Below are 13,664 nucleotides of genomic sequence, written 5' to 3' on the forward strand. Positions count from 1 at the left end.
TATTACCAATATAGGTCCGTAGGTGCACCAAATTATTACAATTAGATTGACACAATCATCTCACCTTCGTCATCTCTTAACCTCATTTCTTATTTTATATGTTTATATCTTTTCTCGAAAAGAAATGGTCTTAAATAAAACAAGATGAAATTATCTATATAAATATATACAAGCACGAGAATGAAACACGATAATTTTAGTGAAATTTTCAAAAACAATTAAATTTAATTGTATACCACTAATTTTTATATAATTAATTTTTTTTTAAAAGTTAATAAATAATTTTATTTAGAATTGTTTTTAAATATAGAAAAATAAAATAAAATATTTACAAAATATAGCAAAATTTTAAAATTATCAATGATAGACGTTGATAGATACTGATAGACTTCTATCAGTGTCTATCAATGTCACTGATAGACACGGATAGTTCTATCAGTGTCTATCAACGTCTATCCTTGATAGTTCTAAAATTTTACTATATCTTGTAAATATTTTCAACAGTTTTATCATTTGAAATAATTTCTCTTTATTTTATAACAACTTCTACATGTATTTGGTAGAAATATATATATATATATATATACCAAATATATAGATATAACTTTATTAGGTAGAAATTAAGACAATATCTACTACTTTTGTTTAATAAATAGAATACTTCTTTGATGCCAAGAATTAAAATATTGATATAAAAATTTTAATATTACTGGATATATCGATAGATTTATGGATAAAGTATCGATATTGACGAATATTTTTGTAAGTCACGAAATTTATAAAATATATTAAATTAATAATTAAATTATTTTCTCCCAAACTAAATTACGAATATCTATTTGCATTCATATTCATATTGGACTAAATAAATGATTTTTTATGTTTTACGAACATTTATAAAAGATGTTGGCAATCTATATGAATATATCAATATGTCAATGGATATTTTCATTCTTGGTCGGGGCGTAGGTGAGAAACATATAAAAATTGCTGAGAATACGACCAAAATCCCACATTGGTTAAATAAAAAGATGATCATGGGTATATAAGTGAGAATAACCATCTCCATTAATATGGAGTTTTCTGGGTGAAACCAATAGCAAAGTTATGACGGTTTATGTTCAAAGTGGAGATAAACGAAGGATCGTTATCTCTACCAAACAAACCACACTTCACAATGGTCCAAGTTGTTTCATGAATTGACTATCCCTCATTTTAAAGAAAATTTAAATTATTCTTCAAACCCTTTTTTTAAACGCATTGATTTAAAAAACTCTTAACTTCAAATGGAGGCTTTAGACTTGGAATTTCGTTATTGTAAAACAAATAAATTTTTATAAGGGATTGAAGCTTTGGAATTGAATCAATAGAGGTTTTTTGAGGAAAAGGTGGCTATTTGTGTTATTGGAATGTATTAAAATGAAACGTATGCAACAATTTAGAAAATTGGATAATTCGTTGTAGGGTTTATCAAATCGAAAACGACAGGACGCAGATTCGTTTTGGTTCATGATGTTTGCTGATGGCTTTTTGTGTTCGAAAACTATTATTTTAATTAATTTATTTTTTACATCCGTAAGTGTCCGGGTCAATTTACGTGCATCTCGATTAATCTTACAGGACAATCCACCTGTCTTTATAATATTTAGGAATAGTTTGTTTCGTGGGTATCTGAATTATCGTGTTTGTTTTAAGGTATTGTAAGATGCTCCAACATCTAAAGATTTTTTGGTATCCTAAAATGCCTGCACGGAAGGCATCTAAAGAGTTTTGGATGCCCTCCTCAAACATGAGTTTTATAGATTCTTGAGTTGAGCACATCTCCATTTTACATTTTTGTCTTTCCCTTTTATTATATATATATATATATATATATATATATATATCTTAATCTTAATTTACATTATATAATTGAATTAAATACTGTCAACTTGTGTATCATATATTTTTAGTCATATCATAATTCTTAATATTTTTTAGCAATATATTCAAATTTATATTTATTTTATAAAAACTTTTAAATTATGGTACATTATTTTGTTGTAAAAAATAACATATAAAAATAATATAAAAAGTATTAATTTTAAAAGAAATTCAAATTGATAGAAACAAAAATGTTATATAAGTTCAAATTATATCATATTAATTATAAAATAAATAGTCATAAGGACATCCTTTAAACTTTATATAAATTTAAGACATTTTCAAATAAAAATCTCTACTAAAAAAATTAGTTATCAAAATATTTATAAATATCTAAAAAATACTCCTACAAAATAAATATGGTAATTTAAAAATGTCAACATCTATAATTCCTAATATTTATAATTTCACGCATGTAAGATTTCGGTTATCTATATTTTTTTAAAAAATAAATGATCCTTTAGATGTCAAGATAACTCATATGATATTAAATCTTAGGTCTTTTGATTATTATTATTATTATTATTTTTTATGTTTCCACTATTATTAAGCGAATTCGTGATGATTGAAAACTATTATTTTAATTATACGATGACGAACTGCTTTTTGCGTTTTCCAATTTGAAGTAATAAAATAAAATATCGATAATCCACGCACGATTCTTGTTAAATTTTTTAAACTAAAAATAAAATTTAAAAGATAAAAGATAAAAGACGTTTCTTTGGTTGACCGAAACTGCTTTTGTATTGTTCTTTTCAACATTCTTGAAGATTTGTGTTATGGAATTTCCAGGGAAGTTGGCTTTGGATGTTCTTTCAGTTTCATTGTACCTTCCCACAAAAATGTATGATTCAACTAATTAAACTAACTAATTAAGGTTATGTTACGTAATTATTCGAATTGTTAATTATTTTTGGTTTTTGAAAATTGAAAAACATATATACTGCTTGCACCGATCGATTTTTTTGTTTTGCGTTAGAGGTTGAGGATGCCACACTAAAAAAATCAATGCATCTTACAATATTTATAAGATAAATGGATTACTCCTCTTATTACTAATTAATTTTGAGATGGAGCCTTATATCATCTAATATAATATAGTATTAGAGCTTATAAAGTCCAAACTAGCCAAATTTTATTTTATTTTATTTTACTTTTTGTGTTTTAGATTAATTTGGCAAAAATTCAATTGTTTGCTCAAGAAAGATGGAAAATCATAATTAAGAAATTGTGAGAAAAGTAAACTTAATTTTTAAAAACCAAAAACCAAAAACCAAATGATTATTATAAAACAATTTTAAAGTTTTGATTGTTTTTAAATATAAGAAAATGAATCAAATTATTTATAAATATAGCAAAATTTCACTATTTATATGCAATGGATTGTGATAAGCTACTATCTATGTCTTTCTGTGTTATGATAGACACATATAATAGTTTGTCGCGATCTATCACAGATATGTGGTAATATTTTACTATTATTTATAAATATTTTTGATAATTTTATCCTTTAAAATAATTTTCAAAATTTTTGCGTCTATTTAATGATGGATATCAAAATAAATTATTTATTCTTTTAGACTTTTTATTAAAAAGAAAAAAAATCTTTGGATTTCGTGTGTTCCTTTAATATGCATCTGTAAATCATGACATGCTCTAAAGTTAATTTTTTATAATCATTAGAAGATTTTTCTTTTTCTGTTTCTCTTCTTAATTAAAAAACGACGAAAAGATAAAATCATCCCATTTTTTAAATGGTAATAATTTGGTATTTTATTTAACCAAGCTACGATTTATCTAAATTAGAAATCATGAAATTATATATATAATTTGCTAAAGAAAGTATCACAATCATGATTCTAAGTAACCTCTTTTATAATGATGAATCTTTAAAAACTTTAATGAAGGCATGTTGAAAACATGCACTTCATAACATTTTTTGACATACAAATTAATATGGATAATATATTACAAACTTATATTTATTTTATTATATAACAAATGTATCTAGTCTATGAAAATTTGAACCTTCAATTCTAATGAAAATATAATAATTTTAACTGTTATAATCGCTAAGTATATTACCATTATTTCAACATATAAAAAAATTGAGTCAAATATATTTGTTTTGTTCATTCCAATATTTAAATGATTGGATTGAGCTTGAAGTTGATTAAAGATTCAGAAATGAAAGAATATGATAAAATAGATGAATGAACGTAAGAATTTTAAGTCATAAGGTCGAATTGAAACATTAATATACAATGAGGAGTTGAATTTTCTAAGTGCCCAACTTGGTCTATTTCTAACGTTTTTTTAATATTAGAAATATCATTTTCCACTCTCTCAAATGAGGATTAACACAACTCGCTATGAAACTTGAAAATAGTTTTTTCATGCACCATTATCCAAGTATTGGCAGCTGGAATTTGTTTCGTACACGAATCATATCATTAATTGATTACTAAATTTATGATGCAAACTAATTTTTAGAACACGTCAGCTAAGAGTTAAATTTCACAACTTTAATTTCTACTATATAATTTCCTCATTCTTTTCTTATGTCAATATTGTTAGTGATATATAATTAAAATTATCTTTATTCATTAATTTAAGTTTTTGGATCAATTAGTAATTTAAAATGATATCAGAGTTCATAAAGCTTAAATGGGTATTCGGTTCAATAAAAAGAAAGAAATTGTGATCCGATCAAGAATGATGAACTCAAAAAAGGCACCATCTTAAGGGGGCATGTTAGAGAATCTCACATTGGAAAAACCAATGGACCTTACACTCCTTATAATCCTACCAAATATAGTATTGGATGGTCCAAGGAGGTCTTATGTTCAAGCCCTTAATTAAATGGATATGATAGACCATATCGCTGGTTATCGTAGACTTTGCTATATTTGTAATTTTTTAAAAATACTATTATACACTTGATTATTATTCATAAAAATGTTATATGTTGCAATTACCATATATAAATTTGCCTTTATCTTAAGTTTTTGGGTTTGATTTAAAAAAATATTAAGTCCTAAGTTTCAAATTTATCTACTTACCATAGATATTAAATTTGATGTATAATAAAATTGTCAATAATCCTTTAGAAAGATAATACGTTAATATGAATCTAGTTTAATTAATATACTTAAACTTATAATTCGAGGTCTATTAGGCTTTTTTTTTTAAAATAAAACCATGTTAATATTTTTATATGGATTAAACTTAATTACAATGATGGTTATTTAGTTAACATAGGAAAGTTGCTCATAATTATTTATATTCAATAGTACATGGTAAATAAGAAGAACAAAAATATAAGTCATGTGGCTGCTATATGAATGGGTTGGAAGCTTATCCCTTTATTCCAACATTATAAACATTCAAACTTCCTCTGACCATTTCACCTTGTTCAAGCATTATACATAGTTGAGGAATTCTATAAATACCTCAACACAATGTCCCAAAAAATTATAGATATTTGCTCTCAAATCCTTTTGGCAGTGCAAATATATTTACAAAAGCAAACTCTTGAGCTAATTTTTTTTTTCAATCCAAGTCCCTTGATTTTTGAATATTTATTTTTATGGATTCAACAAACATTCCTTTGCAGCCTCCGATGTTTGGAAACCTAATTACAGTACTAAGTATTGATGGAGGTGGAATCCGAGGGCTTATCCCTGGAACCATCCTCAACTTCTTGGAGTCCGAACTTCAGGTATGATATCTATCTTTATGTATCTCATTAAATCAGTTTAATTATTAAAATTTTCTCTTTTTTAAAAAACATTTTAATTATTTTTTGAACAGAGTGGTTGATAGTGAAATGTATAAAATAAAAAATGAGTGCATCTCAATAAAGATTGCATGAGTCATTTATTTATTTGTTAACTGAACAATGATTAGGTGCAAGTTGCACCTAATTTCATACTCTCCACTTTTACACACAAAATAAAAACTTTTAAAAATATCTTTTAAAACAACATACAAAAATTATCACGTGACAGTTTTTTATTGGATAGCCTCTTGAAATGCACAAAGATAGATGCAACTTTGAGAGCATCCAAACATTTTTCATGTTAATTTTAAATTAAGAAATTCAAAAACTTGTAATTATGCTTGGTGACATGAAAGAGATGTTTTAACTTTAAAGGATTGATGTGATGTTATCAGTGTTTATTATGTTTTTTATTCGATGAAATTAAAATTTCATCTCTAAATTTGTGTTGTATCAACTTTTATCATAAACTTTTAATTATTTCATCAAATTAAACCATAAATTTAGTTAAATAGCTGCCATTTCTATGATCCTCTATTCATTTTTTTCTGATATAATTCACCCCGCACTTATTCAAATTTAATTTGATTTATGTATACATTTTTTATTGAATAGCCTTGTTAAAATTCACAATAAAGAAAAAAAAATGTCAGCACTCTAATGCCAATTTTCTTGGATTCTTATTAAATTTGTACTACACACGTCTTAGAATTTATTGAAAACATATGTGAGGTTTTTTCTTTTTTTTTTTTAAATGAATTTCCTAACGAAAATTAGTCAACGTAAAAATTGTAACACTTAGCTTTTATCTAATTTTGGGATGAAATTTGGAAAAATTGAAAGTTTACGTAAAAAAGTTTATGCAATAACTTAACAAGGTTCATGAGTAAAACTTGACTTCTTTTTTATCTACCATTTGAAATGTTTTTAAACTTGAACGAAAATTCTAACACCTTTTAAATCACATTAAAAAAAGCAAAAAGTATCATGAATAATAATATGAGAATTTAAACCATCAACAAAAAAGAAAGAAATACGTGTCAATTGTATTATATGATATAATATCAAATTTCCCTTCATTTATTAGCTTAAGATTGTAAGTCAATCAGTGATTTAAAATTATAACAATGTAGATAGTCTAAAAGGTCCTGTTGTGCATTCACCTCAGTGATTAAAATCAATTACCATTATGTTTTTTTTTCCAATTAACGCACTAAATTGATGTGTGTAGAAACTCGATGGTGAGGATGCAAGAATTGCGGACTATTTCGACGTAATTGCTGGGACAAGTACAGGTGGACTGGTGACAGCCATGTTAACTACTCCAAATCAAAACAACCGTCCCTTATTTTCAGCTAAAGATATCAAAGAATTCTACCTTAATCACTCTCCTAAAATCTTTCCCCAAGCAAGGTCATTTTTTTTATCCCTACATTAATCTTAAATAACGTTAAAAAGAAAAAAAAAACAATAATTTTCTAAGGTAATAATCATACGATTTATATTCATGTTTTGGCAGATCTCTGGCGCTAGCAAAGATCATTAAGGCCCTGTCGGGTCCAAAGTACAATGGAAAGTATCTCCATAATCTTGTCAAGGAAAAACTTGGAGATACAAAATTAAACCAAACTTTGACTAATATTGTTATTCCCACTTTCGACATCAAGCTCCTTCAACCCACCATCTTCTCTACCTACGAGGTTTCACATTTTCACTCTTGCTTTTTACCTCAAATTTCTAGAGAAATTATTCGAAGAGACCATCAAAATAATAAGAGAAGAACAACAAATTTTTTTTTTTATTTTATGGTCTAATAAAATATTTAAATGTAGGAGGATTAAGTTTTAGTGTGATTTTGAAAATGGTTAAAATCACTTTTGAAATAAAAAAAAACATTTTTGAAATATGTCACTAATCAACAAAAATCAATTATATGTATGAAACTCATGTTTACAATCATAAAATAAAACATTGAACTAGTATGGAATGATTTTAAACATGTTTCAAAGTGATTTTTATTAAGTATTTTATAAAGATTGTAAAGTCTTTTCATTTTTGACATGAGATCCTCGATATATCCCTTGAGATAGGATTTCAATTTTTGTTTTTGGGCTGAATGTTTGTTTAAATTTCATGGGACTTAATATCATTTTATATACATGATTTTACATTTCAAAACCAATTAACAATGAAATAAATAACATGTATCTTATAAAAATTGCAAGATCCTTGATTTTTCACGTGGGATCCTCGATAACTTTAATGTGACAATCCCAAACATACCCTTCATCTCTATACTCATTATTGTAGCGAATAATAATATTTTTTTTTTCAAAATCTAACGGTTTTTTTTTCCAGCTCAAGAACCAACCTGATTTGAATGCTGCTATCTCCGACATATGCATTTCGACTTCAGCTGCACCCACTTACCTTCCTGCTCATTACTTCAAAACTCAAGATGTCGCCACTGGTACGGTTAGGGAATTTAACCTCGTTGATGGTGGCGTTGCTGCAAATAATCCGGTATGTATATAATATCATGGGAGATTTAAAAAGTAGACAAATAAGGGAAAACATTTACACAAAAGCAAAATTTAATTATGGTTGTGATAGACATTGTTATTAATATTATCATAGATAGACGCTGATAGAAGTCTATCATTATCGAACAGTGATAGAAACCGATACAAGTCTATCACTTATAAATGTTGATAGAAGCCTATATGTGTCTATCAGTGATAGAAATTGATAAAAGTTTATCACTGATGGATGCTGATAAAAGTCTATCAGTGTCTATCAATGATAGAAACTGATAGAAGTCTATCAGTGATAGAAACTGATACAAATCTATCATTGATAGAGGTTGATAGACTTTGACCAGTGTCTATCAGTAATTTTTTTTGTTATTTCTGTAAATAGTTTGACATTTTTTCTATGAAAATTTCTCTAATATTATTTTAGATGTTTTCATAAAATCTAACATAATTGGAAAAAAAAAAAAATAAATTGCAGACTTTGTTGGCTATTGGTGAAGTGACAAAGGAGGCATTAAAAGGGAACCCAGATTTCTTTGCTATAAAACCAACTGATTATTCAAGGTTTTTAGTTATATCTTTGGGGACAGGCTCCCCTAAAGACGAAATGAAATACACGTCGGAGAAGGCGGCGAAGTGGGGGTTGTTGCAGTGGCTCACGGCCGGAGGTTCCACGCCGATCATCGACGTGTTTTCGAATTCGAGTTCAGATATGGTGGACTATCATCTTTCTGTGGTTTTTAAAGCTCTTCATTGTGAACATAACTACCTTCGAATTCAGGTAATTTAGGTTTTCTTTTTCTTCAACTGTGTTTAATTAATTAGTTATTTTATATCAAGAAACAAAATGAGTTAATTTAAAAAATGGAAAATGTGTTAGGATGATACATTAAGTGGAGTTATATCCTCAGTGGACATAGCTACGAAGAAGAACTTGAATGATCTTGTTGAAGTTGGTGAAAAATTGTTGAAGAAACCAGTTTCAAGAGTGAATTTGGAGACGGGTGTCTTTCAATCTTGTACTTCAGAAACAAATGAACAAGCTCTCAGAAGGTAAATAAATAAATAAAGTTTAAATTTGTTCTATTTTGGTCCTATAAAAATGTCTATTTTAAAAATATAGAGACTAAAAACAAACACTTTTAAAAATTTAGAGATCAAAATAAAATAAGATTCAAAATTTAGGGACTGAAACATACTTTAAATAAAAAAAATTATATATTAGTTGTAAAATTTTAAATTACAATTCTAGAGATTTTTAATTCTGAGATTAAAATAGGATTAAAATTTTTAATTACAATTCACAAGATTTGTGTGTATATTTAATGCAGGTTCGCAAAATTGCTGTCCACAGAAAGGCGGCTTCGCCATACAAGGTCTCCCCATGGAAAGGCTGCTGAAACACCAACTGCAAGCGTCAAATAATGAGATTTAATTAACATCATTAAAATCTGTTTTATAAACAAAATAAATTGGGGTGCAAACAAGTATGCATTAAAAAAAAAATGAGACTTGTGCAATAATATTATAGCACTCATCTTTATATTATTTACATTCTTTTAATAGATCCCACCAGGGATTAGAAAAATGTTGAGTGTGGCATTTGATTGTTATTTCTCTTGGATTTGATTAAAATAAAATAATAAAGTTAACCAATTATTTGTCTCTAATCTCTTTTCTTTAATCATCTTTTTACTTATTTTTTTGTGAAGGTATAATTCTCTCTGTACTTGGTATCTTTGGCTAGAGTTATTCTAGGTTCTATTTTTGGTCTTGTTTATATTGTATTTATACCTCCTATATACTGTTGTACAATATATCTTTGAGAAATACACTATTAACATGGTATCCGAGCCCAAATAGGGAATCAACGGCGTCATTTGTCATTTGTGGGTTCATCTCCACCTAGAATTGATGTTGAGGGCATCTTCTTTCATAACCCTAAGCGTCGTCGACTCAGCCTCTGTTTTCCATCGTCGAATTATTGCATTTGAGTGTCTAGATCCATCAACCAAAATCCGAGCGTCATCGATCCAGTTTCAAGCGTCGTCGACCCATATTGGTGTGCCCAGCTCAGGTCCGTCGTCAACCTAGTGCACAGTGTGCCGTTTCCAGCCGAATCGTACCGTTTCCAACCGGATCCTTGTCCGCGGCGTGTCACAATCACACCCTCATAAAGTTCTTAAGGCGATTGGGCGACACTTGTTTTTGCCCTCGAACAAGTCAGCCAATCCAAATTCGAATAGCCGATGGCACAATGGGTGTTTTTCACAACCTCCATCCCCGTTTTTTAGAAACGGTTTTAAAAAACCGGTTTAGAGGAAAAGGTTTTCGCAAATGTTTGAAAGCATGATTAAGTAATGAAGATCAATCATATAGTTAGAAAGAAATAAGCAACAACACGACTTTATAGCATACAACTTACTGATATGAGGATATGATGATTAGTCTTAACCCCATATAGTGCATCCTGAACAAAACCATATCCGCCACCCTTGCATATGGAAATGGGCGAGCGGTCATACACTAAGAAAAGTACATAGGATGAAAGCATGGTAAAAAGGGATGGAGGTGGACTGCGGGCATGGGCAACACACCTTGGACAAGCATGACCGTGACATTTTCCCCTACTCGATTGGTTTACGTCCTCATCGACTAACTCTACTAGAACTTAGCAAATTGTTTGAGTAGTTGCCTTGAGGTCTTCTACGCGCTCCCAACGAACTTCTTATTGGGATTGGTGTCCTAATTCTCCCAGAGTCTCATAGTTTGTAATCTGTACACATTGTTATGAATAAAATAAGAGTTATTTTATTTGGCATTTACCTATATCCAATAAACAAAGCTCCATGATTATTATATAAAAACTTAAGCATGTATATGAAATATACAAGTAAATCATGCCTTAAGCGATAACCTAAATAGGTCTGTAGTATAAGGATTAAGGAGGGATTCCTGATCCTTGTAACACTACGGATACGACCCAGTTTGTAAAGGTTTGCAAGTGTTGTGAACTATTACAGATGATAGATTCTGACCATTCATGTGGAAACATACGAGCGGGGGTGTCCTATACAAAAAGTTTGTATAAGACTGGACCATGAGATGACTAGTTTCTGTATATAACGCCATTGATACTAGAGACTTACATCTCACCTAAACGACCATAGGTGACATGACCTCAATCCTAAATGTTTTGGAAACTCTTGCCTTTAAGGGCAGTTCTTTGATTAGTATCGGTGAGAGTGGCCAGATTGCTAATTCAACATACCTACCTTTTTAGGGACTTGTCTGATTTGGGAGCTGGGAACTCAATTACACAAGATGGAATTCACTCCTTCTCTGAAGCCTTCCCCAAAGCAGGGGTAAATAGATAGATTACTCTCTTAAAGGCTGATTCCGGAGCTTGAACATAGTGTCCACAACTTCTCTTTGGTAGAGAGGACTCATTCATAGTAGAACTATGACTTATGTTTATTAGAGGAATCAGTGGTACTTAAGGAGTTAGATGTAACTATAGGGGCATAACGGTTATTGGCCCAGCTGTACTTACGAGTAATCTGTGAAGGGTTATCGTACTGTTGATTGGTTGATATGGACACATAATATATCTGTAGAAAAAAGAGTTCAGTTGTCGGTCTTTAGTGGAGTGCCTGACAGTTAACGGATGGTGGATCTCGTGACTAAAGAGTTTAGTCAGTTATTCACGTACCGTTGAAACTGCGAGCTACAGGTCCATAAGGTCCCCTTGGTAGCTCAATGGATTCAAGTTGAGAATCAATTCTTAGTGTTGATTTGAAGTGTTCAAATTGACAGGAGATAATTCGATTATATATGATATGATCGGTATGGTGTATGAGATATATCAAGTGGAGGATTGGTGTAAATGAAATTTATTGGGGTTTGTGCCCTAAAATCTTGTGTCCTGTAGTGTGTAAACAACTTTGTAAGAATGTTTGTGATGTTTAATATATATGATATTTACTTCACTTATTGACTTTACATATTTAGATGTTTTTTATTTTACCATAAACTGATAAACTTAATATCCCTGGTTGTCTTTATGTAACTTAAGCATGTATGTAGTGACATACAAGTGGATCATGTCTTAAGTGACAACCAAAATAGTCTGTAGTATATGAATATAGGAGGAAAACCTTATCCTGGTAACACTACTGACGCGGCCCGCTTTATGGAATTGTTACAAGTGTTATGACTTGTCCCAGATGGTCTAATCTTGATCATTCGTGTAGAGGGCATGCGAGCATGAGCGTCCTATACAAAGAGTTTGTATAAGACCTGACCTCGAAGTGTTAACGTCTCATCATCTAACTTCGTTCATGGCTGAGACTTCACTTCACTAGGATGATCATAGGTAACATGACCTCAATCCTGAGTGAGTTGGGAATTCCTGCCATTGAGGGCGGTCCTTTGATTTGCATGGGTGCGAGTGGCCAGAGCGCCGAATCAAACCTACCACTTTGGGGATCCGTCTGATTTGGGAGTTAGGAACCCAGCTTCACAAGATGAAGTTCACTCCTTCCCCGAAGCAGGGGTAAGTAGATAGATTGCTCTTTTAAGGGTTGATCCCGGAGCTTGAATGATGTGGCATCATACACCTTCTCATAGCCTGAGAGGTGCTCACACATAGTAGGACTATGTTGTATTGTTCATTAGAGGGATCGATGGTACTTAAAGAGTAAAATGTAACTACAGGGGCAAAACGATAAATTGGCCTGTTGTAATTACGAGCATCTGTGAAGGGTCATTGTACTGATGATTGGTTATATCCAATGGACATATAAATATATCTATGGTAAGAAGAGTTCAACTGTTGGTCTTTGGTAGAATGCTTGGCAGTTACCGGATGATGGATATCGTGACTAAAAAGTTTAGTCAGCTATTCACGTACCTTTGGAACTTCGAGCCATAGGTTCATAAGGTCCCCTTGGTAGCTTGGATATAAGTTGAGAGTCAGTTTTTGGGTCAGTTTGAAATGTTCAAATGGACAAGAGGGAGTTCGATTATATATGATATGATTGAACTAGTTAATTATATATGATATAATTAACTTTATGTATGAGATACATTAATTTGGAGGAAATTGGATATAAATATGATTTATATCTAGTGGAAGAAAAATACTATGATTAATATATGATATTAATTCATAAGTTATGAATGTGATGTGATCATATTCATTGTCTATTAATTGGACGATTAAAAGGGTAATGGGACAGTGTCTGTTCTGTTTTAATAACGGATAAGTAAGTTGAAAGATCACTTTGAGACACATAAATAGCTAACGGTGAGTTAAGCATGAGATGCGCGGACATTGTGTTGAAGTGTGTCATCGCTTAGAAAATCTATGCATATACGATAGTGCCTGAACGATCGCTTACCTATATGATAGTGCTAAGCGATCG

The 13,664-nt window shown here is 30.1% G+C and overlaps 1 protein-coding gene across 1 annotated transcript; it reads left to right on the top strand.

Annotated features, from left to right (window-relative positions):
- Window positions 1-5,398: 5,398 nt before the first annotated feature.
- Window positions 5,399-9,894, top strand: LOC120076554 (patatin-like protein 2). Its single transcript, XM_039030419.2, has 7 exons — window positions 5,399-5,644; window positions 6,936-7,117; window positions 7,224-7,404; window positions 8,063-8,227; window positions 8,717-9,019; window positions 9,119-9,291; window positions 9,570-9,894. Exons 1-7 carry the CDS (start codon window positions 5,513-5,515, stop codon window positions 9,661-9,663), a joined length of 1,230 nt encoding a protein of 409 aa, XP_038886347.1. The 5' UTR covers window positions 5,399-5,512; the 3' UTR covers window positions 9,664-9,894.
- The last annotated feature ends 3,770 nt before the right edge of the window (window positions 9,895-13,664 follow it).

Source organism: Benincasa hispida, chromosome 4 (assembly GCF_027475165.1).
Source record: "Benincasa hispida cultivar pf3 chromosome 4, pf3_genome.v1.1, whole genome shotgun sequence".
In the NCBI taxonomy this organism is placed as follows: Eukaryota; Viridiplantae; Streptophyta; class Magnoliopsida; order Cucurbitales; family Cucurbitaceae; genus Benincasa; species Benincasa hispida.

Bases quoted from the DNA above. Each gene is read 5' to 3' on its own strand.
- LOC120076554 (XM_039030419.2), top strand. From the start codon at position 5,513: ATGGATTCAACAAACATTCCTTTGCAGCCTCCGATGTTTGGAAACCTA. The intron at 7,405-8,062 runs GTTTCACATTTT...TTTTTTTTCCAG, and splicing joins CCATCTTCTCTACCTACGAG to CTCAAGAACCAACCTGATTT. The intron at 9,020-9,118 runs GTAATTTAGGTT...AAAATGTGTTAG, and splicing joins ATAACTACCTTCGAATTCAG to GATGATACATTAAGTGGAGT.